The 24,005-nt window shown below is 54.3% G+C and overlaps 3 protein-coding genes across 5 annotated transcripts in view; 1 reads left to right on the top strand and 2 right to left on the bottom strand.

The window, feature by feature from the left end:
- The window catches only part of WDR90 (WD repeat domain 90), a 54,489-nt gene extending 37,743 nt beyond the window's left edge, over window positions 1-16,746 (bottom strand). Inside the window, exons 1-19 of the mRNA XM_026859213.1 lie at window positions 16,710-16,746; window positions 15,900-16,029; window positions 13,748-13,934; window positions 13,343-13,438; window positions 13,028-13,107; window positions 11,844-12,020; window positions 11,294-11,476; window positions 10,732-10,823; window positions 9,538-9,637; window positions 8,445-8,579; window positions 6,765-6,932; window positions 6,455-6,535; window positions 5,874-5,965; window positions 3,641-3,701; window positions 2,434-2,625; window positions 1,669-1,800; window positions 933-1,058; window positions 247-380; window positions 49-164 (exon numbers count right to left, since the gene is read on the bottom strand). Coding sequence (XP_026715014.1) covers window positions 49-164; window positions 247-380; window positions 933-1,058; window positions 1,669-1,800; window positions 2,434-2,625; window positions 3,641-3,701; window positions 5,874-5,965; window positions 6,455-6,535; window positions 6,765-6,932; window positions 8,445-8,579; window positions 9,538-9,637; window positions 10,732-10,823; window positions 11,294-11,476; window positions 11,844-12,020; window positions 13,028-13,107; window positions 13,343-13,438; window positions 13,748-13,934; window positions 15,900-16,025 — 2,278 coding nt within the window. The 5' untranslated portion in view covers window positions 16,026-16,029; window positions 16,710-16,746. The remainder of the gene's footprint in view (window positions 1-48; window positions 165-246; window positions 381-932; window positions 1,059-1,668; window positions 1,801-2,433; window positions 2,626-3,640; window positions 3,702-5,873; window positions 5,966-6,454; window positions 6,536-6,764; window positions 6,933-8,444; window positions 8,580-9,537; window positions 9,638-10,731; window positions 10,824-11,293; window positions 11,477-11,843; window positions 12,021-13,027; window positions 13,108-13,342; window positions 13,439-13,747; window positions 13,935-15,899; window positions 16,030-16,709) is intronic.
- A 741-nt stretch (window positions 16,747-17,487) lies between these two features.
- On the top strand, window positions 17,488-20,474 carry MSS51 (MSS51 mitochondrial translational activator). The gene is made up of 6 exons (XM_026859242.1): window positions 17,488-17,780; window positions 18,124-18,279; window positions 18,505-18,629; window positions 18,858-19,421; window positions 19,916-20,009; window positions 20,085-20,474. Exons 1-6 carry the CDS (start codon window positions 17,488-17,490, stop codon window positions 20,359-20,361), a joined length of 1,509 nt encoding a protein of 502 aa, XP_026715043.1. The 3' UTR covers window positions 20,362-20,474.
- Window positions 20,475-20,543: 69 nt separating this feature from the next.
- LOC113485835 (cytoplasmic phosphatidylinositol transfer protein 1-like) lies at window positions 20,544-23,999 on the bottom strand. Of its 3 annotated transcripts, none has more exons than XM_026859238.1 (7): window positions 23,585-23,999; window positions 23,414-23,421; window positions 22,998-23,069; window positions 22,814-22,909; window positions 22,564-22,719; window positions 22,416-22,479; window positions 20,544-21,475 (listed from the first exon to the last, which is right to left on the bottom strand). In XM_026859238.1, exons 1-7 carry the CDS (start codon window positions 23,685-23,687, stop codon window positions 21,210-21,212), a joined length of 765 nt encoding a protein of 254 aa, XP_026715039.1. In that variant the 5' UTR covers window positions 23,688-23,999; the 3' UTR covers window positions 20,544-21,209. The 3 variants fall into 3 exon arrangements, with proteins under 3 accessions (XP_026715039.1, XP_026715041.1, XP_026715042.1); XM_026859240.1 differs by having other exon boundaries at window positions 23,414-23,501; window positions 23,585-23,684; XM_026859241.1 differs by lacking the exon at window positions 20,544-21,475 and adding an exon at window positions 21,482-21,983.
- Between the last annotated feature and the right edge of the window lie 6 nt (window positions 24,000-24,005).

Below are 24,005 nucleotides of genomic sequence, written 5' to 3'. Positions count from 1 at the left end.
TGGCTCTACAGGAACGCTTTGAGCACGCAGGCTGGCATGCTTTTGTACCTGAAAGTGTCCAGGCTACAATGTTGGATGGCTCCAAGCAGCAGGCATCCTCAAAGAAAATCTCTGCCTCTTCATAGTGCTGCAGTGTGACAGCCACAATCCCACAGAGCAGCAAGCTGGGGACCGGGCTAGACAGGTTAACCTTGCAGGACACCCCCCCACCCTCCCTCACTCCCACCCACCGGGAGCACACAGCACCTCTGGATGTGATGGGCGTCCAGAGAAAGAGCCTGCTGGAAGCACTCCTGGGCTTTGGTTGTTTCCTCAAGCAGGAGGCAGAACGCCCCATAGTCCAGCCAGTACTGAATGTTGTGCTGGTCCTGAGCTACCCTCTAGACAAAAGAGAACATTGCTGGAGTGAGGAATGCTGGAATCATGCTCAGCACACACAATGGACTGGGGAGACAACTCTGGAATGACCACGGCTTTCCTCTGGCCACCCAGACCAGTTTAGCAACAATCAAGCCCTTGACTATCACACACTAGGATTTCCCTGTGCTGGGCTTCCTCTAAGCCTCCTTCACATAACACACGTCCTCCAGCTGCAGCAGACCTCCTCTAGCCTGTTAGAGGGCCCAGGGTCCCCAGTGCTGACCCAGCAAGCCTTTTGGACCAGCCCGTCCCATTTCCCCTGGGCTCAAGGCTGAAGTCCTCAGTGAACTGGCCAGGCTCTGTCTCACATCCTCCAGAGAGCAGCATCTCCCTAGAAAATCCCTCAAACATTCAACCCGAGTATCCTGGTCATGTTCACCTCCTTCCACCCTACACAACAGTCAGGGATGGCTGAGCTGTCACCAACAGGGGCCCCACACCACCGCGCTGGTGTGCTGGCTGCCAGCCCAGACACACAGGGGATGGGCAGGAAAGAGCAGGGGCTCCTTTACCTGCTGGTGGTAGAGAGATGCCAGCTTGTAGTCCTTGTTGACTTCAGCTTCATGAGCAAAGAGCCAGAGCTGCTCCTCTGTCGTGCGGGACAGAGGAACAGGAGAAGCGGCTTCCTCAGACAGTAGCTGGTAGAGACCAAGACAGAGTGTTAGCCCTGGAGAGGGTAAGAACAGTTCATGTGACCCCAGAACAGCAGCAGTCCCCAGTCTGGCACTGTGCTGAGTACAGCCTGGTATGGCTGGGGGTGAGCGGGTTGGAAAGGCAAGCTGTCCCAGCTCCTGTGTGTGCTGGGACACATTCCTGTCATTCCCAGGTACCTCTGCCACACAACATCCATTATTTGCAGCTGTGGCAAGTAAAAGCATCCCCTAGATCAAGAACATGTTAAACTTCCATGGTGTCACTTACTGGTGACCCCAGCTGATGCGGGATAGCCCCCAGGTGAGAGGCAGATGACACCAGACTCAGACACCCTCACCAGGAGCCAGCTGAAGCAGCTTTTACTAGTGGCATCTTGCACACATCCCACTGTCAGGATTTCGTAGCAGCGGAATACAGATACCCTGGACCCTGCCTCTGAGTGTGGCTTGGAGCTCACATGTGATAACTGCAGCAAATGAAAGCATGAGCCTGCTTCTGTCTTGAAGACAAAAGTCCCCCGACTTCACTAGAGAAAGTGTCTAGCACTGAACCCACCAGGAAGTCATGTCCCAAGTGACCCAGGTTTCTCCCTACCTGGTTCAGGGCAATGTGCATCTGGTCCACGAGGTACACATAGAGCTCACTGAGAAATGCCTGTAACTGCTCCTGGGACTCAAATGCTGTGGTCTTCAGGTATTTCTCCCTCACAATCTTCACAACAGCATACTGTGGAGACATGTGACTTGGACAAGGCAGTCCCCCCTGCACCCCCCACTAGCTCTGTATTCCTACAAAGCCAGAACACACCAATTTTGCCCAACGCTCAAACTTAGTTCTGAGGAAGAAATCCAGCCCAGCACTGATAAAAGTGAAAAAAAAAACAAGCAGGGGTGAATTCCCTTCTCACCTCCCAGCCCCGTCCACCCCCTGACACACCAGTGCCCCTCTAGAAACATGTGGGAAGGTTTGTCCCCTCAGCACAGAGAGAGGGTCTTCAGGCAGAGTGTGGTTGAGGTCAACCAGCTGAGAGAGGGGAACCCCCTTTTTCTTCCAGGGTAGACTGTGAGTGTGCAAGAGCAGTCAGCTTTGCCTTCCTCAGGCTATGAGCATGGGGCAAATGGATGTAATCATTTGGAGTCTCCTCCCATTGACAAGGAATGGTTCTGCTGGTATGTGACCAAAGCAGCTTGGTGCCTGCTCTGTTAGAGGAGAACCTGTCCCCCCCATGCCACAGGTGGCAGAAAGGGATTCTGGAGCAACACATCACCCTAAGTTACCACCACGGAGCAGCAGTTCCTCACTGAGAAACTGCAAGGACAAAACAAGTAGGGAAGTGAAAAGCACATGTGGACTCTTTACCTTTAGCTGTTCTTTAAAAGCAAAATATTTCCCAGAGCTGTTGAGCTCAAAGTTGAGCTGACGCTTCTGTTCCTCCAAGGTTTGGTGGTCTATCACTCCCTGGTCAGGCAGCTGCTTCCCAAAGAGCTCATGGTATTCATTTAGGATGGCAACAGCAATGCTCGTGACACGGTTGTGATAATCTTCCACAGCCTAGGAAAGAAATAATCAAACTTCACATTTCACTTATGCCATCAACCTTGAAATGTATTTTGTCAGAGCCCACGCCTCCCATAAACTCTGCCTGACTCAAGTCTCAATTAGTCTGTCACGCATCCTTTACTGTCCATGCCCAAGGGCTGTGAAAATATCGACATGTAAATACAAAAGGGCTCCTTCATAATTAGATATTGCTTCTGCTGTATTTTTCAATCAGAACCCAGTATTTCAGTCACAGTTGTCTCTTCTATGGCAGTATAATTGGCTGGAAGTAAAATATATCTCATTTGCTGAAGAGCCTTTTAAACCCCTTGGGCCAGCCCTCTTCAGAAGAGTCTGTAATCTTCATCATCTTGGTGGCAAAAGCTTCCATGCACTTCGATAATCAAAATGTATCACTGTGCACTCCAGACAGTCCGGCACAAACCAATTCTGCAGCAGCACTGGAGTCAGTTATTGAAGTGCTGCTTTTTCCCCCACTGCTGCTTTGAATTTACCATCGGTCAGGGACCATCCGAGGACATTCTCCTTTTATGGCTGCTCTGTACCCACAGAAAAAGAGCCAGTGCTCTCAAACCATTTTCTGAGGATGTTGCACACACAGAAGTCCTCAAAAATTCTGGATGACCCAAGTGCTGGTTCATGTTTGTCTGGGTCTAATGAAGCACATGGACTGCCCGGGGTAAACATAAGGTTCTGGCAGCCTCTTTCCCCACCGTCCTGTTTCCTTCCAAACACCCCCACGCTGCTGCCTTGCCTGCCTTTGCTACATCTCTCCCCTTTGTATGGACTGTGAACATGAGTGATGCAGCCCAGAAATTATTTCCCAATGCATACTACTGCAAAGATAACACATCCAGAAGTTTTCTTTTCTGCATATTTCCTCTTCAAACCTCATCTACATGTTGCTGTGGGGCTGAGATTGAGAATGAAGATTCTCCTGTGTGAGAGGGATGAGGGCAGGATGAGGTGGCAGAGCAGTGGCAAGGCCACAGGCTCTTGCACGTACCTTTTTGGCTCCTGCAGTCCGGGGAGGCAGCGGAGCGCGAGGAGGAATCATCTGTTTGACTCTGTCAACGAGAGGACAGAAGAGATCAGCCACATACACTGCCAGTAACGTCAGCTCGTCCTGGGCACAGGCAGCCTGTAGTGTGAGGGCTCCATCCTGTCATCATATCCCTGAGACACCTTACAGGGACCCAGGGGGAAAACTGAAGTCTCAGACCAAGAATGAACTGTGAAGACCAGGCAGCTACATTCAGTGCTTGTAGCTTATCACAGTAGAGTTAACATTTGTTATTACTAGCAATCAAAAACACTCTCCTAGAGAAGCTGATCTTCTTTAACTCACAACCTCCTGAGTCTGCCAGAACAGCTATAAGAAAGGTACCAACCTGATAAAAGCTCTAAAGAATTTTATCACTGTAAACCCTCGGCTATCTGATCCATCTGTTCCCAACATCGCAGTGTGCAGCTGTGGCACCTCATCCCTTGGCCATGCAGTGACCCCTGGACACCATAGCAACCCTGTCTGTACCACTACTAGAGTTACAATGACCTTTCAATTATGGATCAAAAGCCCTTAGGATTACCATAATTTTTACTAAGATTTTATTAAAATCTGTGGTGTCAAACCAGCATACATTCATTGGGATTTTTATTAAGATTTCCTGCTTGCTGGCACCAAAACACCTTTGGTCCTTAGAACATAGTCCAGCTCACCAAGCAAAGGTGTTAGATCCCTGTGATGGCTCCTACCCAATTAGCAAAGCAAATTGCTTATTCTCTGACAAATATAAACCACTCTTACAACTGTTCTGCCAGCTTACAGAGGCCCTGACGAGCTGCCTTCTCCAGGTCCCAAGCCCTGCCCACTTCTCCCACACAAACCCCTCTTGCACTCTCTGCTGTGTGGTCTAGTGCCATGGCTGTGTGGTGCCCTTGCTCTGCACAGACCTGTCACTGCTCCTTGGGAAGCCACAAAGCCCAAACAAGTGGGTAGTGCAGCTCCCACACTTACAGTCCCACCCTTGCCCAGCCTCAGAACAGCACCTGACACTGACATGTTACCTCCACCAGCAGTACACATGAAAAGCAAACTGCTTCATTTTCAGATGAGAAAAAGAAAACCAACGACAACCTGGGGAAAGCGTGTGAGCAAAGAGGGCCAGGCAGAGGCTGGCAGAGGATTTTGGATGGAGCCCAAGAAAGAAAGCTATGGTTTGCTACTATTTAAAAACCCTTCCAGAAAAAGATCCACTGTTGATCTTGCCTGCTAGGACACTCGTGGCATCAGCTGGAGCCCTCCAAAACAAAGCCCTTCCCACAACTCAGGAGGGCTCATTTTTCAGACCTGACATCTGCAGCTGTGCAAGGCAGATGAATGAGGAGGAGTTACTACTGCAAGTTGCAGAAGAGTAGAAATGGTATAAAAAGGGCCAGAAGGTCTGTTCTAAGGTTAGGGGGGTGTCACCTTCCTCAATGTGTTCTTCCTAGAAGACAGCAGGTAGCACAGAAGACAACACACATACTTTCCCTTCAAAGAATGGCTGCTGCTTATGTTTCTGTTTGAGAGGCATACCGCCTGTGCTTGTTATACTTTATTCATTTGCTGCATTTTCTCTTTTTTATTCAATAAATTATACATGCTAGGCCTTTCCTAGACTGTAACGCAGCAGGGCTACCACTGGACAGGAAGAAACTGCCTCAAATCAAACAGACAGTGGAAGACTCAAAGCAGCAGAAATGAGAGAGCAGCTCTACAGCAGAACAACATGAAAACTAATGTAACAGCTGAGGAATGGGTAGAAGATTGTGAGAAAACTTCTGAAAAGGAAAAAATGTCAGAACGTTATGGTGAGGTTACAGCAGCACTACCCAGGGCAGTCCATGCTGGTGGCCAGTCCCCATCAAGCAGCTTGCCAACATCACGTGCAAGAGGGGATTAACAGGAAACAAAGCCCAGTCAGGAGCGCAGACACTGTTGTGCTGCTCTGGTGTCTCTTTTTGAGAGGAATGGCAGGGAGATGCCAGCTCGGATGAATGCAAGTGTTTTCCCAACACACCAGATGCTACCTCTTAAGCAGTCTGGCCAAATCCTCCCCCTGATTCCAGTGGGCTCTGGCTCAGGCCCTCAGTTGGTCCTTACGGAGTGCTCCAAGGGGGTGGCTTGCTGTACAGCCCTGTTTCTATCCTGCAGAAATGAGCTGTCACCCCCGAAGTTACAGCACATCCTTACGCACCGTCTGGTGAGCTCCTCTCGCAATCGCTTCGGTACCAAGGCCTTGTCCAGCTTTATCTCCATCATCAGGAACGTTCCTGCTTCAGCGTATTGCTGTGAAGATAAACATTGCTCTCTCAATGTCATGCTGTCTACAGCCATTACTGGCATGATGAAAGACTGAGAATATAGGCACAGATCTTCAGCAAATGCTATTCAAACTGCAGAGATACAGCTTGTTTTATAGCCTGCCCTCCGAATGATTTACAGCAGCAAAATTCAGCTCAAGAAACCAGTCAAGGAAAAAGGAGAAAGCCCAGATAATCAATCTGCTTGCAGAATGAATATGCATTCTAGATGTTTTAAGGAAGAAGCCAAAGTATGAAGGAACCCTTTTAAATAAATGTCTGGTTATTTACAGAGACCTTCTAGCCCTATGCTAGACTGCCCTCCAGCTGGATGTCACTGGAAGAACTCCAGGACAGCACCTACATAAAACCTAGTCCAACTCACTCTTGAAGAATTTAATTGCGTGAAAGGTGTGAGACACTGGCGCAGTGATGGTCTAGCAGTCTTTCCTTCTCTTTGGAGATACATAATTACCTGTCCATCAAGGCTGAGATATGTGACATTTTCAGTTTCTACAGTGGCATCTGACAACTGGGTTTTGGGCACGTTGGACATCTATTGAAGAAAAAGGAAAGAGGTCTCCTGTTTCAGATTCAATAAACCTCACACCTTCGCAAGTTCAGGTTGTGAGTTGTATATTTGTTCAGGCAGCATGTACTAAAATTTCAAGATAATGAGTATCTCTCACTTGGCTGAGGCATCAGCCCCTGGTTTCTGCATAGCCCAGCTACCTCTGACGTGGAAATGGAGCAACCATGTTGCAATATGCCTCTCTAGACCTTACCCTTCTGTTGGAATCCTTATCTCTGGTGAGTTTCTCTTTGTCTTCCTTCTGAGTCTTGCTGGGAGCAGCTCTGGAAGGAGGAGTACTGATTCCTGAGGTCCATGACTCTTCCTTAGTCAGACTGATCTGCGTCCTGAGATCCCAGAAAACACTGTGCTGACTTTTGGTCTGAAAAAAAAAAAGAGGCAACAGAGGGAATCAAGGGACAAATTAGGCTTCCCCACCCCTTTTCCTTAACCTCTCAATACAGAACACATTGTCAGGGTCCTAAATGCATTAACAAGCTATGCAGCCTCATCCTCCCCTCCTACCAGTGCTCAAGGCCAGCTCTGATATCGTACAGCTGTGAAGCCTTAGGTCAGACTATGAAAAGAGCTGCCCGAGAAAGCCTCACTGGGGTCTCTGCCTTCTCTTGAGAGCTGTATTTTCACCAAGGCACTGGCCCTTGATTCTTGCCTGAGCTATGTGATAGATATATTGGAACCTAGCCCTGTGCTGCCCTGACTCACTGGCCTGAATTCCCAGCTTGATGCTGGACCTGCCTCACAGCTATGGACTTGCCTGGTGATGTGGACTGTTAGATGAATCTGGCTACCCTCACCAGGTCTGCTCTGCGATTTTTTGCATGCCCCCACCTGCCCTGCAGTGATTCTCAGCTTCTGGCTCACCTTTTAGTGTGGAGCAGCTTCCCTGATGCACATCAATGAATTGTAAGGAACGGGTTTTCAGATTGTCTGTTTACACACTGCTTGACCACCTAGGCAGGTGGTTCTCTCCCAGCCCTCACTGTTATCCAGGCTAACAAGAACTGACAAAAGGATGGAGCAGCTGTACTGAGATCATCTAAATCAAGGCCAAGGAGCAGCCAAAAGCATCCACAAAACCAGAGAATGAGAATGACAGGGAGAGCAAGAGTCACTTCACTTCCGACAGATATATGCTACAGGATAAGTAGTACCACACAGCAAGAGGCCATTAATTATGGTGATGAAGCAGAGAGCAGCAAACAGCTGTGTGTCTAGCGCTGCTTTCCAACTGCCAGCGGGAGCGTGGAGGCCTGGAGAAGGGCTGTAATTCACCCAGCTCCTGCGGCCTGGACAGCAGCACTACGGGGGCAGTGGGCAGAAAAACCATGCTGTGCATCTGCCTTCCTGAAACGAGCTCAGGTCTGTTCCAGGAGTACTGTGGGAACATGGAGATGTAACCGTCAGTCTTAGTAACAGAAGGGGGAGAAACGCAAATACAAATAAACCTCTGTAAGCTACGTCTGAAAGAGCTCCAGTGACAGCTTTTTTGGTTGTTGCCTGGGGTAACGCTATCCTTTTAGAGTCACTGTTTGCTCTTCCCAGCAACGCAGTTCATTTGCCCATGTTCCAGACTGGGGAGAGAGGAGCATTCTTACAGCTCTCCCTGCTCAGCTGTTGACAGAGAAGGGAGTGGAGTGAGATTCAGAGCCTCTCTCAGCCCCCAAACCTGCTCCCGCACGCCCAGAAATCCCCTGCCTTTGAGAAGTCTGCACATAAAAGCTTGGCTTGTTATTTTTCTCCATCACCAGAAAGGCAGTGAAGTTTCAGAGCCAGTCTCTCAGTACCATGCTGCCCGTGCTGCCCATCCTCCCAACCCTGCTCTGCGCAAACAGCTGCAGAGTGGAGCTGAGCTGGCTGGCTGCTCTGCTCTCACCTTCTCAAACACCTCGCTGTCCTGGTAGGCAAAGACACGAAAAGCGCCCCGGATCTGCTTCACACCAGGGCACAGCAAAGGCACCATGTTGACATATGCCACGCCATGGAAGGAAATCTGCTTGTCCTCATCTCCCTGGAAACACAGAGCAAGGGACTGAGATACTGAACGGACTGTTACTGTCTTTAAGGAAACAAGGTCACCGATTCCATTAAGAAGAGGGCACACAGCAAACTGATGCACCTGATGAGCCAGTGGCTCTCTGTCACTGGCACACAGCCGAGACAACCTGGATGAATACACTGGAGTCGTTCAATATGTAGAATATCAATTTTATCCCACTTTCTGCAGATTTTCTCTCTAATACCCCCACACTGTGCCATTCCTCAGGATGATCTTTTTGAGATACAGCTGCAAAATTATCAACCATGTGGTTAGAAATCCAAGAGACTCTAACAGAGCCGTGCATCTCAGGTTTGACAGAAATCAGGTAGCTAATGGAGGTCTGAGAGTCCAGGCTAGCAGCAGACTGGTGAGGGTAAGGAAAGAGGATCTCTGCCAGAGCCACAAAATCCTGGCACCAGTGAGTGTTGAAAGGGATTTATACCAACTTGAATGACTTTGCCCTGGAACAGATTAGGAGCTCTCATGTGATCAGCTGCCAGGAAAAGAACCACTAGCTAAGGGGCTGTTTCTTTGTTAAACCACCTCAGTTTACGTGCAAAAGCATATCTTATTTACACCCCATGAATGAAGGCATGAATTTCTTCAAGATGCTCCAAAAACCCATTGACTGAAGATAAGCTTGGTGAATTACCTTAATTCTGAAAAAGCACCCTCTCCCTGACTCCTTTCCACCAAGCTACCACAGACCATCAGCAAGAGCTCTGTATGCTAGAAGGAAAAAATATTATCCTTTGTCTATTTAACAGCTCTATAAGGCTGATTAATCCCTTTACAAAGCCTCTAGCTCTCTGACTCGCTTTGGCTGGTTCAAGGCTGGTTTTGGTATTACAAAGGCATTGAAAGGAAAATGCTCGATAACACAATGCTGCTCCACAAGCCAGAACAACATATCCCTCCCCACTTTTACCTTGTCAGCTTTGCTGGTTTTCCCTTTGCTGGATGAGGCCACAGACATCCTGCAGACCTCCACGGGCCAGTACCGGCACTCCATGATGCGCTTCTGGAGGCTGAACAAAAAGGAGGATGCTGAGAAGGTGCAGAAACCAAGCTGGAGAGCCACCCCACCCTTTTTTCTGCCCCAGCAGCTCCAGAACATCCCTCTCTGGGTTTGCTTCGACCCAGCTCCACACCAAGCACCCTCAGGCCACTGGAACATGTGTGCTTTGGGGCAGGCTTGGTACATTTTCTTCTCCATCCGCTGCTGTGTGCATTTATGGCATAACCAGCTATAATATAATTGTGAGAGCAACACACTAGGTCTTCTCTCTCCCCTGGTTACTTCAGGAATGAAACGATTAAGAAGGAGCATGATTAACTTTGGTATAAATCCTGAATTGCACAGAGCAAGTGGACCCTGAGCTCCCATTCAATGTGCCTGGGTAACTTTGAAACCAGCAGGCAAGCTGATGGAAGTGTAGGGGGAAAAAAAGATTAAAAAATCAAACCAGATGATCGAAGGGAGTATTTCCACAGGAGGAGTAATTTGGCTGTGAAACTATAGCCATGATGCAGCTGAGGCCAAGAATGTAGCAGGATTCAAAGAGAAATGGGATACTCATCCTGCTCGTGAGTGTATCTGGAGCCATTAAAGGTAATATTTATCCCGTAAAAAAGAAAAAGAAGAGAGCCCATACGGAGTGAAAGGATTTTAATGTATTGGGAATTCAGCAAAACTTAATTAGCAGCTCAGAGGAGAGCTGTGTGGGCCACCTTATTCCATGTCTGTTCACCACAACTCTGCTGCCCCTTCCTTCAAACCATGGAGGGAAGAGTCACCAGCTCCAGTTGCTGGCAGCATGAGTGAGTGTTTACAGCCTGGAGACAGCAGCTACAGACAATTCATCTTCTCCCACTGTAGCAGAAGTAAGCTGCTGCCAGCAATTAAAGGCAGTTAGCTGTTCCCTTGCTGATGTGAACACCTTTGGCCAACAGGCAGCCCCAGGAGCCACGGGAGGTGAGGCAGAGCCATGGTTTGATCACATAAGAGGTCTGAGAGCACCTGCATGTTGCCGCTCCCTGCCTTAGGTCACTCAGCTCAGTGTGTTCTGGGGTGGTTTCTCCCCACCGCTCCATGCTGCAGGGAGGTTTGCAGGTCCCTTACATGGCTAGTGTAGCAGGATCCAGGTAACAACGCCTTTCCGTGTCCCATACGATTCTCTTCATGTTTTCTGCTTGGATCCTAAATTCCCTGTCCTGTGAGAAACAGCAAGTGATCAGAGCCAGGACAGCAACCTCCACAGCTTGCATTATCCCCAGGTCATCCCCAAAAATGTTCCCTGGGGGAGAATGTGAGTCAGACAGAGGTGTCTAACTCACCACACACAGGCCATCCTAGCAGAGTAAGTTAGAAGCCCTTCCTGCAGAGACCAGAGCATGTTAGTATTAAGAGCCTGGCTCACAGGGATATAATACAACCCCCAGCCCTGTGGCTCAGGCATGGGCAGCTTTCTGGGGAGCAGACCTACCACATGCACCCTAGGGAACTCTCCTAAGGTGAGTTAGCACACCTGCTGTCCCAGAGGAACCACCTCCATGTTTGCACACTGCGCAGAGAACCAACCACTCGCCTGCCTCCCGTAACAAGTCTCTGCAAGTCTTTCTCAGTCCCCTCAGTGAGAGCTGGTGGTTCTCTTCCAGCCACAACACTGCCAGTCCTTCCTCACCTCTCTTTTGTTGAGCTCTCCATCCTCATCCTCATAAGGACCACCAACAATGAAGGAGTTGGGTATGCTCAGAGCGCCAGGGGCCATGATGTTAGCAAGGGGCCATTTTTTGGGCCGGGGTAATGGCTCTTTTTCACCAGCAAGCTTCAGGATGCCATTCGTGAAGAGCAAGGGGAATTCCTTCTAGAGACATGAGAATGAAAGGACTTGCATTTCCACCATGAGCAGGAGGAAGTGCCAGCTGCTCGGAGCTGGGTCTAACAAAGTAAAGCAGCAATGCAGGGGCCTGACTTCGAAAACACACTCTACCACACGCATACAAAGAATGGAGAAAAAATAAATAAACCTGCCAGTTTCAATATAAATCTTGATGAAGAAACATGTCACCTCACAGAGACCCTGAGAACTCGCAATGAAGGCTACTGTTGCACAAGCACAGGAGCTGTACACCCCACGGGCCTGGACACTTGTTCCACGGTGTGTACAGTGGGAGAACAACCCACTCCATAGCAGGCAAACCCCCTCTCACCGTGCCTGGACCAATCCTCACCTCCCCAGCTGCTGGTACGTGCAAGCAAGCCATGTAGTTTTGTAGGGGTCCAGTGGGAGCAAATGCTTCGGGGATGGAATAAGCTGCCTCCAGCGTGACACTCAGGAGGTTACCATTTGCAAACTGCGTTGCAGAAAGCAGGGGCTCTTTAGTGCACACTGTCACTTCAAGGCCACCCTGTGAGACAAGCATAAAGTAGAGCCAGTAGCTAGACAATTATAACTCTCCTGCTCTTGAGGGAGAAGCAAGCAGAAACCCAAGGCCAGAATGTATAATGTTATCATATTCCTCACCTCAGATGTAAAAGAAAACAGCAGCACGGGAAAGGAATTTCATGATCAATTTGTCTGAATTGTGATATTTGTTTGTTTAAATTGGTGCCTTGGCATGGCATATGCCCCAAGGGTCTCATAAAACGAGCCAGGGAGAAAGAACATCAGGGATGGAAAATAATGATTTTCCCCTGGTGATTCAGAGCATGCCAAGCTAGAGCCACACTTTGACTCTGCCCTATCTCCACACGCTGTGTGCAGTCTTTAATTACCTGTCCCAGCCCTGGATGGATGGTGTGCAATGAAAAACCAGCTGGTCAGCATTTATTATCTCTCCTCCCTAATGAGTGCCCCCCTGCCTGGCTTACTGTGTAACACCTCTCAAATACAGCAAAGTTAATGCAACATCCGCCCCTCCAATTCATTTGCAGTGCTAACTGCAGGCAGACTTAGGAACAAAATTAAGACATGTTTTCCCAGTCACATACTTAATTCCCTGCTTTATTCACTGGGTACTTTTCAACCGGCTGAGTAAGGACCTTGCAGGAAAGGCAGTCAGAGTTTGTACAATAATGGACTCAGACATTTTGTCCACAGAAAGGAAGACTAATAATGTTGGGCAGGTAATCCTGCCTTTGTCTTTTTCTGTATTTTCAGCACGATGCTTTCCATCTTGAATATTTTTTCCAGAGCAGTTTGGTAGCTGCACACATTAACGTTTCCTAGCACGACCTCACCTATCATAGGCAACTAGGGACAGACGTCAATGGGAGTAGGAAAGGCCTCCAAGCTTGTAACATATAGGGCCATAACATAACTGTGATGAGCTCGGCGGCTGAGTCATGCTCGCTTTCCCATTAAAAAGCAGCAGAGAGCCCAATGAGCGAAGGAACAGTTCCAAATTCCACATACCTTGGCCTCCGGGTGAAGGCTCTCTAATGGAGAGGTAGGTACTGCATACAAAGGAGCTGAGACCTTAAATGAACACTGTCCTGGGAAGAAAAAGGAATGCAAACAGCATAAAGTAAGACCCTCTGTAGAGAAATCAACTCCTAACACTGAGCTACTGATGTCACCCCATCTTTCTCCAGACCCAGCTTTCTACAGATGCTCTGAAGTGCATTTTGTCAAAAGGAAGTAAGTTTTAGTCAGGGGTCCATAAGCAAAGATCAAAAAGTGCCAAGGAGTAAGAAATAGTTATGGAGGCTGTGGAAGTCAATGTTGCACCTTGCAGCAGAGGTAGAAGGTCCACCACAGCTTGGCCAAGAGGTACGGTCTTCTCCTTCTGCTTCTTCTCCTTTTGCAACAATTCTACCACTGTCACTAGAGAGAAAAAAAAAGAGGAGCTGGTAGAGTTTCTCAGACAGCTTCAGGGACTGCAAAGGGTCTGTGTCAGCTCTGGCACACACTCCTATTTCATGTCTCAAGGACAACAGCGAAGCCCAGGAGCACAGGCCAACATGAAAGGGGATTCTTCCAGCTGGCAGAGATGGGAACAGAAGTGCTGACCCCCCCACCGCTGCTGCTGAAGTGCTATTCTTGAACGAGTGACTCCTGCAGCAGGCAGGCAGAGCACAGCAGCTGACAGCACCTACCTCCAAGGAGGGACATTCAGCATCATCAAGTACTTACAGAGCACAGGTTTTTGTGCAATGTCATCCAAAGAGTTGGGCCCATTGGGGCTGCTCTCAAAGCTGGTCATGAAATCATAGTTTGCTGTCCCATTTGGCAAGACATCAGTCTTGGAGGATTCTCCCAAGATTGCTCCGTTGTATTCCACACGCACCAGAGTAACTGACATGTTGCTTTTGATAGTTTTCTGTCAAACAAACAGCACATTAAGCACTTGGTCCTGCAGCAACAGGCCCAGAGTCAAAGTTGCCTCAGGCAGGCAGCTCAGTTCAGTGCCCAGGACGGGGTTCACTGGTGGGAGTCTTTGGCTATTCCACTACAGGAATGGGGAAGAGGAGCAGAGTTTCGCCGTGCTGAGACCTCACCCTTCCCTGTCTCTCGGAGGCAAATTTCCTGCTCCACCATGCTGTGATGTCCCAAGAATTATCCACAGCTGTGGCAGGGGAGATGGAGAGGTCCAGGCTCTACCCCAGAAAAGTCAATGAACAACACATCTAAAGCAAATCCAAAAATACCCCAGTGATATTTTTGTGCTTCCACGATACTTGAGACTTTTGTCATCTCCTAAGAAAGTAGCTCCTGAGCTACATGGCTGAGCTCACAGGATACCTGTGTATATCACATGGCTGCAGAATGCCCTGGAATCAAAGGGCTCCAGCAAGCTCTTTGACAAGCTCTGCAATTTGTTTTTCCACTTGCTTTAAGTAGAGATGAGGAGATTCGAATTTTAAAATGTCTCCACAGAGGGGTGGACAGGGATGTGAGAACACAGCACATTGCAGCGGGGATCCATGTGCCCCCACAGCCACGCAAGTAGTGCTGAGACAGGCCGACACCAAAGGGCCTCCCTGCAGGAGAAACATGGTTCACTTCTCAGCCAGGGGAGAGTGGCCACCGCCCTGAACACAACTACTGCTGTACCCAAACCCAGCTTTTCTTTAGTCCTGAGCCACTGGGACACCTAACTTCCACAGGCCTCTCCCTCAGCTCCCTCTCTCCATGTCACTGGGGTAATTAGTTCCATATTGGCTCTTGCAAAAAGAGTTCACTTGGTTTTAATTTTCAGTCCTTCTGTCTCCTTGAGCATACATTCTATGACTAGCTAAACAGAAGAATCCAATTAACCTTTCTCTGTACCATTAATTACCCTAGACTCTTCTCTCATCCTTCTCTACATTACCTCTAATTAAGCAGATTCCACACTTCTTATAGTTGGAATGTTTTTCATATTCTTGTTCTTATAATTGTACTTTTGTAACCCCCTCTCCTTTTGCCATAGCCGTTTCTCAAGATGGAGCAATCAGAACCAGAAAGCAACATTCCAGATGCAATCAGTCCACGGGTCTCTTCTTTTCAGCACTGTTTTTCCTCCTCTTACCTTCTACTTCTCGCCTAAGATGCTGTTTGCTGAATCTATCAGTGTGAGAGGTATTCAAATACTACAATGTAAAAACCTCAAAAAAACAGGCAGGTGCTTGTGGTTCGCTTCTTTTTTTTTTTTTTAATCTGCTTCTAGAGCAGAAGCAGGGATTTGCATTTTTCTGCTTGAGGCAGTAGCTGAGCTTCTCCTCCGCATTCCCTCCCAAATGCCTGTTCCTTTAGAAGACTTTAAGGACAGCTGGGTGTATCACGCAGCACATTGCAATCACAGTAGTCATAGTTTGATTGGAACCAGCTCATAGTCTTGCCCTGTAACTGCACTGGACCCCACTGTCTTTTTAAAACTAGAGCCATCCTATTGGTTTCAGTATGATAGATCATATTAAAACCACTGTAGCTGGGATGAAAGTCTGACTTTATATCCAAGGTGAGATCTTTTGGGGGGTATTTGTCTCACTGATACACATTTTCACTTTGTTTTGCTTAAAAAGGTTGCCATTTACATACAGTTAGGCAGAGATACATTTCAACACAGCATCTCTGGACTGCTGCTGAGGAGGTGCCTTCCCCAAACTACGTGCATCACAAGCCTTTACTCTGGACAAACAAGCCTGCAGTGCAGAGGAGGAAGCCACAGTGTGGCACCACTGAATCTCTGATACCCTCGCCACTCCTTCCTACCTCATGCCTGGTTTCGAATAGAATCATAGGACACAGAATTGCTCTGGCCTCGCTTATTAAATGATAAGAGACATTTTCAAAGGAACTTTACCAGGCCCTGTGCCTTCAGTACTGTGATCTGTACTGGTGTTGCTGGTTGTGACTTGCTGGGAAGAGCTGCAGCAGTGGGCAAGGCAGGGGACTCCTTTCTGGCAGACAGCCCTGCAGGGACCTCCATGGCTCTGCAGGAAAAAGAATGAGGAAAGAAACTTGAAACTGCCTTATTCCTCTCCTCTGTGGCTGCAGGCCACAGCAGCCACGGTTGCTAGCATTATTCAGGGCTTGACTGTCAAAACACCATTGAAAGCACAGAGCTTTGTCAGTGATGAATCTCTCATGAGGAGCAGGGGGAGGACAAGGAGAAATGTAATACAAAAATTATCCAGCTTTGTAAATTTAACCCAGCTGCAGCTCTCGGCTCCTCCATGCACATGGGAGGGGTTCAGTGTGACAGGCTGCTCCTGGCAAGGCTCTCCCCAGCACGGGGTATGGCTCTGGGCTCTCGGCTCTCTTTTGCTGCTTTTTTCACTGAAACGGTAACCTGTGGGGCTGAAGGCCTGTGGTTGCCAGTCCACCCTCACACTGCCAAGGGACCGGGCTCCATCCCGCACGGCAGGTTTGTCCGCGGTGCCTCTGGAAATCCCTCTGGAGACACGGCTGGGCCGAGGCCACCCCTGTGACCCCGCCACACGCCGGACGCTCCCCCAGCTCCAGCTCCCCCCGCCAGGGTGTGGGCTACCAGTGTCTGCCCCGAGGCTGGCAGCATCCTCAGCTCAGCCCCCTCCCGCGGCCCCTCACCACCCCGGCCCCATCAGGCCCCCGGGGGCGCGGGGCGGCGGCGGGGCGCGAACCCTCGGCCTACCTGCCTCCGCGGAGGGCCCGCGGCGGGTAACCACGGCGACGCGCTGCTCCCGCGCAGGCCCCGACGCCTCGCGAGATCCCAGCTCGGCACCACGTGCTTGGGGGCGTGTCCGTGAGGCCGCTGCCGCCGCCATGATGGGTGCGGGCAGCCCTCACAGGGCTCCTGGAGGGGCGGCCTGTGGGGCGGAGGCTCCCCCCGGCCCCCCGGCGCCGGCTGGCAGGTGCTGCGGAGCCACCGTGTCCTTCCCTGGAGCCTGGCATGCCCCTGGGGAGCCCAACCGCTGCCCCAGCTCTGCTGCTGGCCCTTGGCTCCCCCTGGCAGAGGCCACGGTGCCCACTCAGCCGCTCACTGGGAGCCCTGAGGGAGAGGGGGTGTCCCCGCAGGCCGGGCTGGGGTAGGAGCCTCACGGCGGGGGGCTGGCGGGGAGAGGTCCCAGGGGCTTGGGCAGCCACCCCAGCTCCCTCCAGGGGTGCATTGTGGGGTCAGATCCCGGGCAGGCAGGGTTCTGGGGGACCCCTCCGCTGCCACCGGTGTGTGTTTCGGGGTGGGTGCTGGACCCCTGGAGCGGGTTGGCCTGTTCCCTGGGAGGGCATGACCAGAATAGCTCCGCTATCTGATTCCTGACAGAGGGGCCACTGCTCTCCTCTACTGCTATCTTCTTGGGGCTGACATTTGAGCCCAGCCCTCCCTCACCGGCAGTAGGACGTGTGCTGGGGCCGCTTGGCATCACCCGGCTCCTCCGTCCTCCCCGCCAGCGCAGCCAGGGACAAGCAGTGGGATGGCGGGCGGGAGGCAGCGCGGGGGCAGCGGGCGGCGTGGGGGACCTCAGCAGCGCCCAGTGAGTCGTGAAACAGCCCCTGTGCCCTCACCCCTCTCTCCTGCAGCCGCCACAGCCCAGCGAAATGCAGGCGCTGTCCCCAAAACCAGCCACCCAAAGAAGACCGTGGAAGAGCCAGCAGCAAGGGCACCCGATGTGGATTCACTGGGCTTCCAGGCCATGGACTCCAACGTGCCAGGGCTGTCCCATGTCATCCTCCAGAAGCTCAACATGAAGACCTACGAGGACTACAAGTGAGTGAGCACCCCCAGGTGCTGCCACGGGTATGTGTTTCCCCCCCTGGCCAGAGCATCCCATTTGTCCTCCCACAGCTGGAGCATCTGCTCTGGCTCATCCCACCCTCCTGGCTTAGCTGGCATGCGGGGTGCTCTGATGGGGCTCCTGGGTGCACCCCTCCACTAGCCCACTCCCCAGCTCCCTTGAGGAAGTCCAGCTCCCCATCCCCACCCAGCCCAGGCCAGGATGCTCTTGGCTGCAGCAAAAAATTCTGGCAGCCTTGGAGGGAAGATGTGAGCCCTGCTGTGATGGCAGAGCAGCATGGGGCTGGATCCTGCTCACCACCCCCAATGTCTTCAGGTCTGCCATGGATGGGAGGAAGAGTGGCAGCGATTTTGGCATCCGGACTTACTTTGACATGTTTCAGAAGATGGAGGACACCTTCAAGTTTTGCGCTGAGTGCAAGAAGCTCCCCGATGCCCTCCCTGACCCCAAAAGCCTCCGACGATGCAAGAGGTATCAGGGGGAGGTGGTCTGATGGCACAGGGCTAGGTTTGTCCCCTTACTTCCAGTCCGATGGCTGGGGTGAAGCCAGGGGTGTCTGGCCCTGATTCCCACCACAGAGCACCCCAAACCCAGTGATGCAGCCCTGAGAGGGGGTGGCAGGAAGCCCAGCTCAGCAGGTCAGATCCTACACACACACCTCCCCCCAGTGTCTGGGCACGCTGCCTGTCTCCCCAGGTGCCAGAACGTGTACTATTGCAGCGTGGCGTGCCAGCGTGCCAACTGGCCACTACACAAGAAGTTCTGCAAGAAGCTGAAGCTGGTAGCCCTGGATCGGCTGGTGGAGTGGCTCGTCTTCACAGGTGGGCCTGGGGACACTGCTCCCACCCTGAGTGTGCCCTTCCCAAGGGCTGCCTGACACCTGTCACCCTGCACCAGGCTGTGCGGGTCCTGTGGAGGTGTGTGGGGTCCCTCCTCCTGGCTCCAGCCCCCCTGGCTGCATCCAGCCCCCCTGCAGCCCAGGTGGGACAGGCAGCCTGGGCTGTGGAGCCACCACTGCGACCTCCAATGCTTCTCTCTCCTTCCCCCAGGAGACATCCCCTTCCCCACGGAGACCTGGACAAAGCCTGCCCAGGATGTGAAGACCTGGGAGGACTGGTTTGCCATGCAGGGACAGCTGGAGGAGAAGCTGGGTGCCATCCTGGCTGGGCGGTACATGACCCTTCTCTGGGCCAACGCTGGGAAGCCCCGGCCAGAGGACGGGGAGCTGCGTGAATCCATCCGGCGGCTGGTCACTGACTTCCACTCACGGCCACTCACCATCGGCTTGGGGCTGCGGCTTTTTGGCATCAACCCCCTCGCCAAGACCCTCACCGTGCACGTGGTGGGGGCATCCCATGTCGAGACCCTCAACACCCGCCTGACGGACTACGATGAGCTGACACGGATGTTCCCGGGGCACCGGGGCATGGAGCTTGTGATGGTGGGGGTGGACGTGGTCAACGGACCCATCATGAGGCCACCCCTGGCCACACTGGCACCCCAGGGAAGGGTCCATCTCAGCAGCTACAAGGGGCTCTACCATGACTTCTGGGAAAGCCACGTGGAGACCAAGCTGGCCACCCGCCCTGACCTGGTTGTGGGCTTTCACCCGGGTGAGTGTCTGCGCCACAGAGGGGCCCGGACCCTCGCCACCCTACTGCCTGGGGCAGGATGTCCCTGGCAGGATGCTGGGTAGTCCCTGAGCACCCTGGCAGCACCAGGGGCTAAGCCTGCTGGTGGCTTGGGACATGGCCAGGGCTTTGCACCAAGTCACAATGGGCAGCTGGAGTGGCCAAGGGGACCCACTGGGGCTTGGCCATCTTGTGTCCCCCCCAGGCACTCAGAGTCCTGCCTGTGTCACCCACCTGCCCATCAGTGGGTGGGAGCAGCACCCAAAGGGGTCCCTGCCTTCAGGTCTCAGTGTGGTGGCTCAGCTCAGGGCCAGTGGAGGTGGGGAGACAGGACCCACCTTGCTAAGGGCTGCCAAACCCTGTCACTGTGCAGCCCGGGGGTCTCCAGCAAGGAGCGGCTGCTGTTCGAGCCGGCTTTCCCCAGGGCCAGGGTGGGACAGGAGGGGGGTGGGACATTCACCGCAGTGTCCCCACAGGTTTCCATGCCTGCCCGGACCTGCTGGCAGGCTGGCTGCCCACCCTGCTGCTGCTGCGGGACTATCGCCTGCCTGTCCTCTTCACCGTCTACAGGTGAGCATGGCCCCGCTGCCCCGGTGTGCCGGCACAGGCGGTTGGTAATGGCTCGTCTTCCTCCTCTCCCGGCAGCGAGCAGGAGCTGAAGTCCTCCCTGCAGATCCTGGTGGAGCTCGAGATGCACATCATGGGCTATGCCACCAATCCCTTCGCCTCACTCCGGCCCGAGCAGGTCTACTCAAGCCCCAACAAAGCACCTGTCTACTGCAGCTCCTACTACATCGCCCTGCTGGGGCTGGCGGCATCGGCTGTGCCGGGTGCCGAGGAGCTGGAGGAGGATGATGGCTGGCAGGGAGGGGAGCCCAGTGCTGCCGGCGTGGCTGGGGGCAACACCCCGGGACTGGGCTGACCCTGTGCAGACTTGCCCTGCCCTGTGGACCCCCACCCCTCACTGCCCCATCCCAGACCCCATCTCCCTGTCTCAGGATGGGTGATGCAGCCATCCCTTGTCACACACATCCCGTCCCAGAGGACGCGGCACCCCAGCACAGGCATGGCGCCGAATAAACCACCGCTGCCAGCCAGCCGCCGTATCTCGAGCTTTATTTCCAAAAACGCCTTTGTTTTCCCAAAGAAAATGGAGGGCTGAGTCTGCCCCAGCTCCCCCTCAGGTGGCCACGGCCTCTGGAGGGATGGTAAAGGGGACCCCAACTGTGGGACCTGCCATGCATGGGGCTGTGTGGCCCCCAGGGACCTGCGGGGAGCCGCAGCCCAACACCCAGCTGTCACTGTCACACATGTTGTGCCCCTGCACCAGTGCTGCTCCAGCATCACTTATTGAGCTCCACCGCTGCTCAGTCGGGCACCAGCACCCAGCCCAGCCATGGCACATGGGCACTGGCTGCCGCAGCCCCGCTGCTCGGCAGCCTCGGCGGCCCCTGAGGAACACCCTGCTGGGGTGGGCAGCGTCAAGTGAACCAGCCCCTGCAGCATCACCCGATGCTGCCCGGGACCCCACCAGCCTGGCATCCCCTCCCTGCGCAGCCAGCAGGTCCGGCACTGCGATGGTGACAATGTCCCATGTGGGCACCCACGATGGCTCGAGGAGGCCAGTAACCCCCCGGGGCTCCCTGCGCCCCGAGGGTGGGTCTCTCCCCGAGGTTGGCGCCTGTCGGAGGGGCCGTGGCGGGCGGCGGGGCTGGCGGCAGGGCTGGCACTGTCCAGCTGGGGAGGTGGCACGGCACAGCACTGCCAGTGTCACTCGGCGCCAGCGCGTTCCCGCAGCGCAGGCAGCGTCAGGGTCTCCGGCGCCGACTTCTTGCGCGGGCGAGTCTTGGGGGGAGCAAGGAAATCGGGGGCCTCGTCGCTGAGGGGGGTGGAGGGGGCGCTGGCAGGGGCCGAGTGAGTGGCCGTGGGCTGCTCCACCTCGCTGACTGAGATGGTGGGTGCCACCAGGCCGATGAGCTCGTTGGTGGCCTCCTGCGTCTCCCGCTCGTAGCGCCGCACCTCCTCCATTGTCATCCCTGCCGAGCACAGCCGGGCTTGGGGCCGCTCGGCACAGCTGCATCCTGCACCCCATCAGCCTGGGGCAGCCTGTGCCCTGCGCCCCAGCTCCCCGCCGAGCTGGGTGCCGGGAAGGGGACAGGGGCTGGGGACAGGGGGACGGGCAGGGAGGGGGACGTTGGGCAGTGCAGGCAGCCCCCGGCTCCAGCACCAGCCCAACCAGCGGAGGGGAAGGGACGGACAGACAGCGCAGGCAGCGCACGCAGGGGTCGTGTGGGGAGAGGCACCAGGCCGGGGGGAACCCTCTGCTGCGGGGTGCAGGGGGGGCTTGGTGTGCACTGTGCACAAGCCCCTCTGCCTGCACCTGCCTGCAGGCAGCGTGGTGGGGTCTGGGGTCTCCATCCCCTGCAGGCAGCATGTGACAGGGCTGCCCGCTCAGTGGGGGTTAGGGGTGCTGGCTCCCCAGCTTTTGGTTTGTGGCCACTTGCATCTGAGTCTCGAAGGCCCGGACCTCTTCCAAGGACATGTCTGGAAGGCAGAGAGCCGCTGACCGGGGCGGCCCCGTGCCTGCTGCTGGCAGCTGTCAAACCTAAGGCTCCCGTCTGCACGTGGCAGCTGCCTGCAGCATGTCTTCCTGCCAGACCGGGGGTGCAGGCAGCGCAGGCAGGGATGCTGGGGCTTCTCTTTGGGCCCCCCGCTTCAGCCAAGCCTTCCCCAGGTGTGCGGCAGAGCGGGCAGCGTGCGGGGGTGCAGGCAGGTGTGAGGGCAGGGGGAGCGGAGCAGAGCGGGCAGTGCAGGCAGCGGGTTGCAGGGAAGCTGGAGGAAGAGCAGGAGCTTCCCGTGGGGTTAGTGGCATCGGTGGGTAAATTCGCAGTCCCCTCCCACCCTGAGGGTCCGGGGCCACCCCAGAGACCGTGTCCCCCCCTCACCGGCAGCGCCAGGGCAGCCCCACGGACTCACCGCACCACTCGTCCACCCAGGTGAAAGCCTGCCGGTGCCCAATCAGCAGGATGTCCCGGATCACCTGCGACACACCGTGGGGGTCACCACCCTGTCACTGTCCCCCCAGTGTCCCCCTGCCCTGGCCTGGGCCTCCCCCCCGCCTCACCTTGTGCACAAACTGCTCCACCCGTGTCTGCAGCCCCCACACCTCGAACTTGACGCTCACCAGCTTGTAGGAGCACATGATGGGTCTGGTGTGCTGGCGCCAGCCCTCCCGCAGCGGCCCCCGGCCCGTCTTGGCCGAGCTGAAGAAACGGGGGTCCTGGGGGGGCAGAGTGGGGCTCTGAGCACCCTTCCCCAGGACAGGGGACAAGGGGGTGTCCCCAGGGAGCTCCCCCTGTTGCCACCCACGCTACCTCCAGGCTGCGGTAGTAACGCTCGGGGATCTCGTCAAAGGCGATGTCCAGGAAGGAGACCTCGTGGTCACCCAGGATTTTATCGCTGTGGAAGATCTGGGGAGGAGAGGGAGGGTGAGAGGCACCGGCCATGCGTGTGTCCCCAGCAATGAGTATCCAGGTCTCAGCTGTGGTGCAGACTCACATTCTCGCTGTCCCCGCAGTTGTCCTCGTACTTGGTCTCGATGTAGATGGAGAACTTGGGCAGGAAGGAGCACTGCAGAGGATGGCTGTCAGACAGCCCTGCGGGACACCCATCCCGAGGGACACCCACTCCCAAGGAAGCCCACCCACAAAAGACACCAGGCCCCAGGACACCCAGCCTCAAGGGACAGTCATCCCCCAGGACACCCAGCCTCAAGGGACACCCACTCCAGGGGACATTCATAAACCAACACAAGCCTCAAGGGACACCCACCCTCAAGGGACACCCACCCCCCAGGATGCCCAGCCTCAAGGAATGCCCACCTCAAGGGATACCCAGCCCAGTGCCCCCTCCCCAGCCATGCCAGGTGCTGGGGAAGGGACCAGGTCGTTTCGCCCCCCATGCCACCTCCTTACCGTGTACTCTGCAGGGACACCGTGGCACATCAGCATCATGGGGTGGCATTACCAGATGGCATCACGCAGGAAAGAGGGAGCAGTGAGACCGGGAAGCGGCACCGGGTGGGCTCTGCTGGCAGCCCGCTGCCACCGCCAGTGCCCCGTCCCCACACCCTGCCCGGGGCTCACCAGTGATGGTGTAGGGGTAGTAGTTCCAGGCCTTCTCCGTGATGTAGAAGATGCGGGGTGTCACCGCCCGTGCCCAGCTCGGCAGTTTACTGGGGGGGACCATGGTGGGGGGTGCTCTGCTCAGGGCAGGGTACAGCCAGCAAGCACAACCCTGCCCCGTGCCCCCCAGCCTGGCTCCACCGAACGCAGCCCCACCTAGCACAGTCCTGGCTCTGGGACCCCCAACCCCTCTCTAGGGACCCCACCTGCTCCCCAGGACCCTCATCTCCACCCCAGGACTACCCCCAATGACCCCTGCCACCTTCCTAGGACTCTCACCTCCACCCCAGGGACTATCCCAGGGATCCCCGCCACCTCCCCAGGACCCTCATCTTCAGCCCTGGACCATCATCTGCACCCCACAACCTCTCCAGGGACCCAT

Source organism: Athene cunicularia (genome assembly GCF_003259725.1).
Source record: "Athene cunicularia isolate RWA chromosome 14 unlocalized genomic scaffold, athCun1 chr14_part1, whole genome shotgun sequence".
Taxonomy (NCBI): domain Eukaryota; kingdom Metazoa; phylum Chordata; class Aves; order Strigiformes; family Strigidae; genus Athene; species Athene cunicularia.
This window is presented reverse-complemented; position numbering and strand designations above follow the sequence as displayed.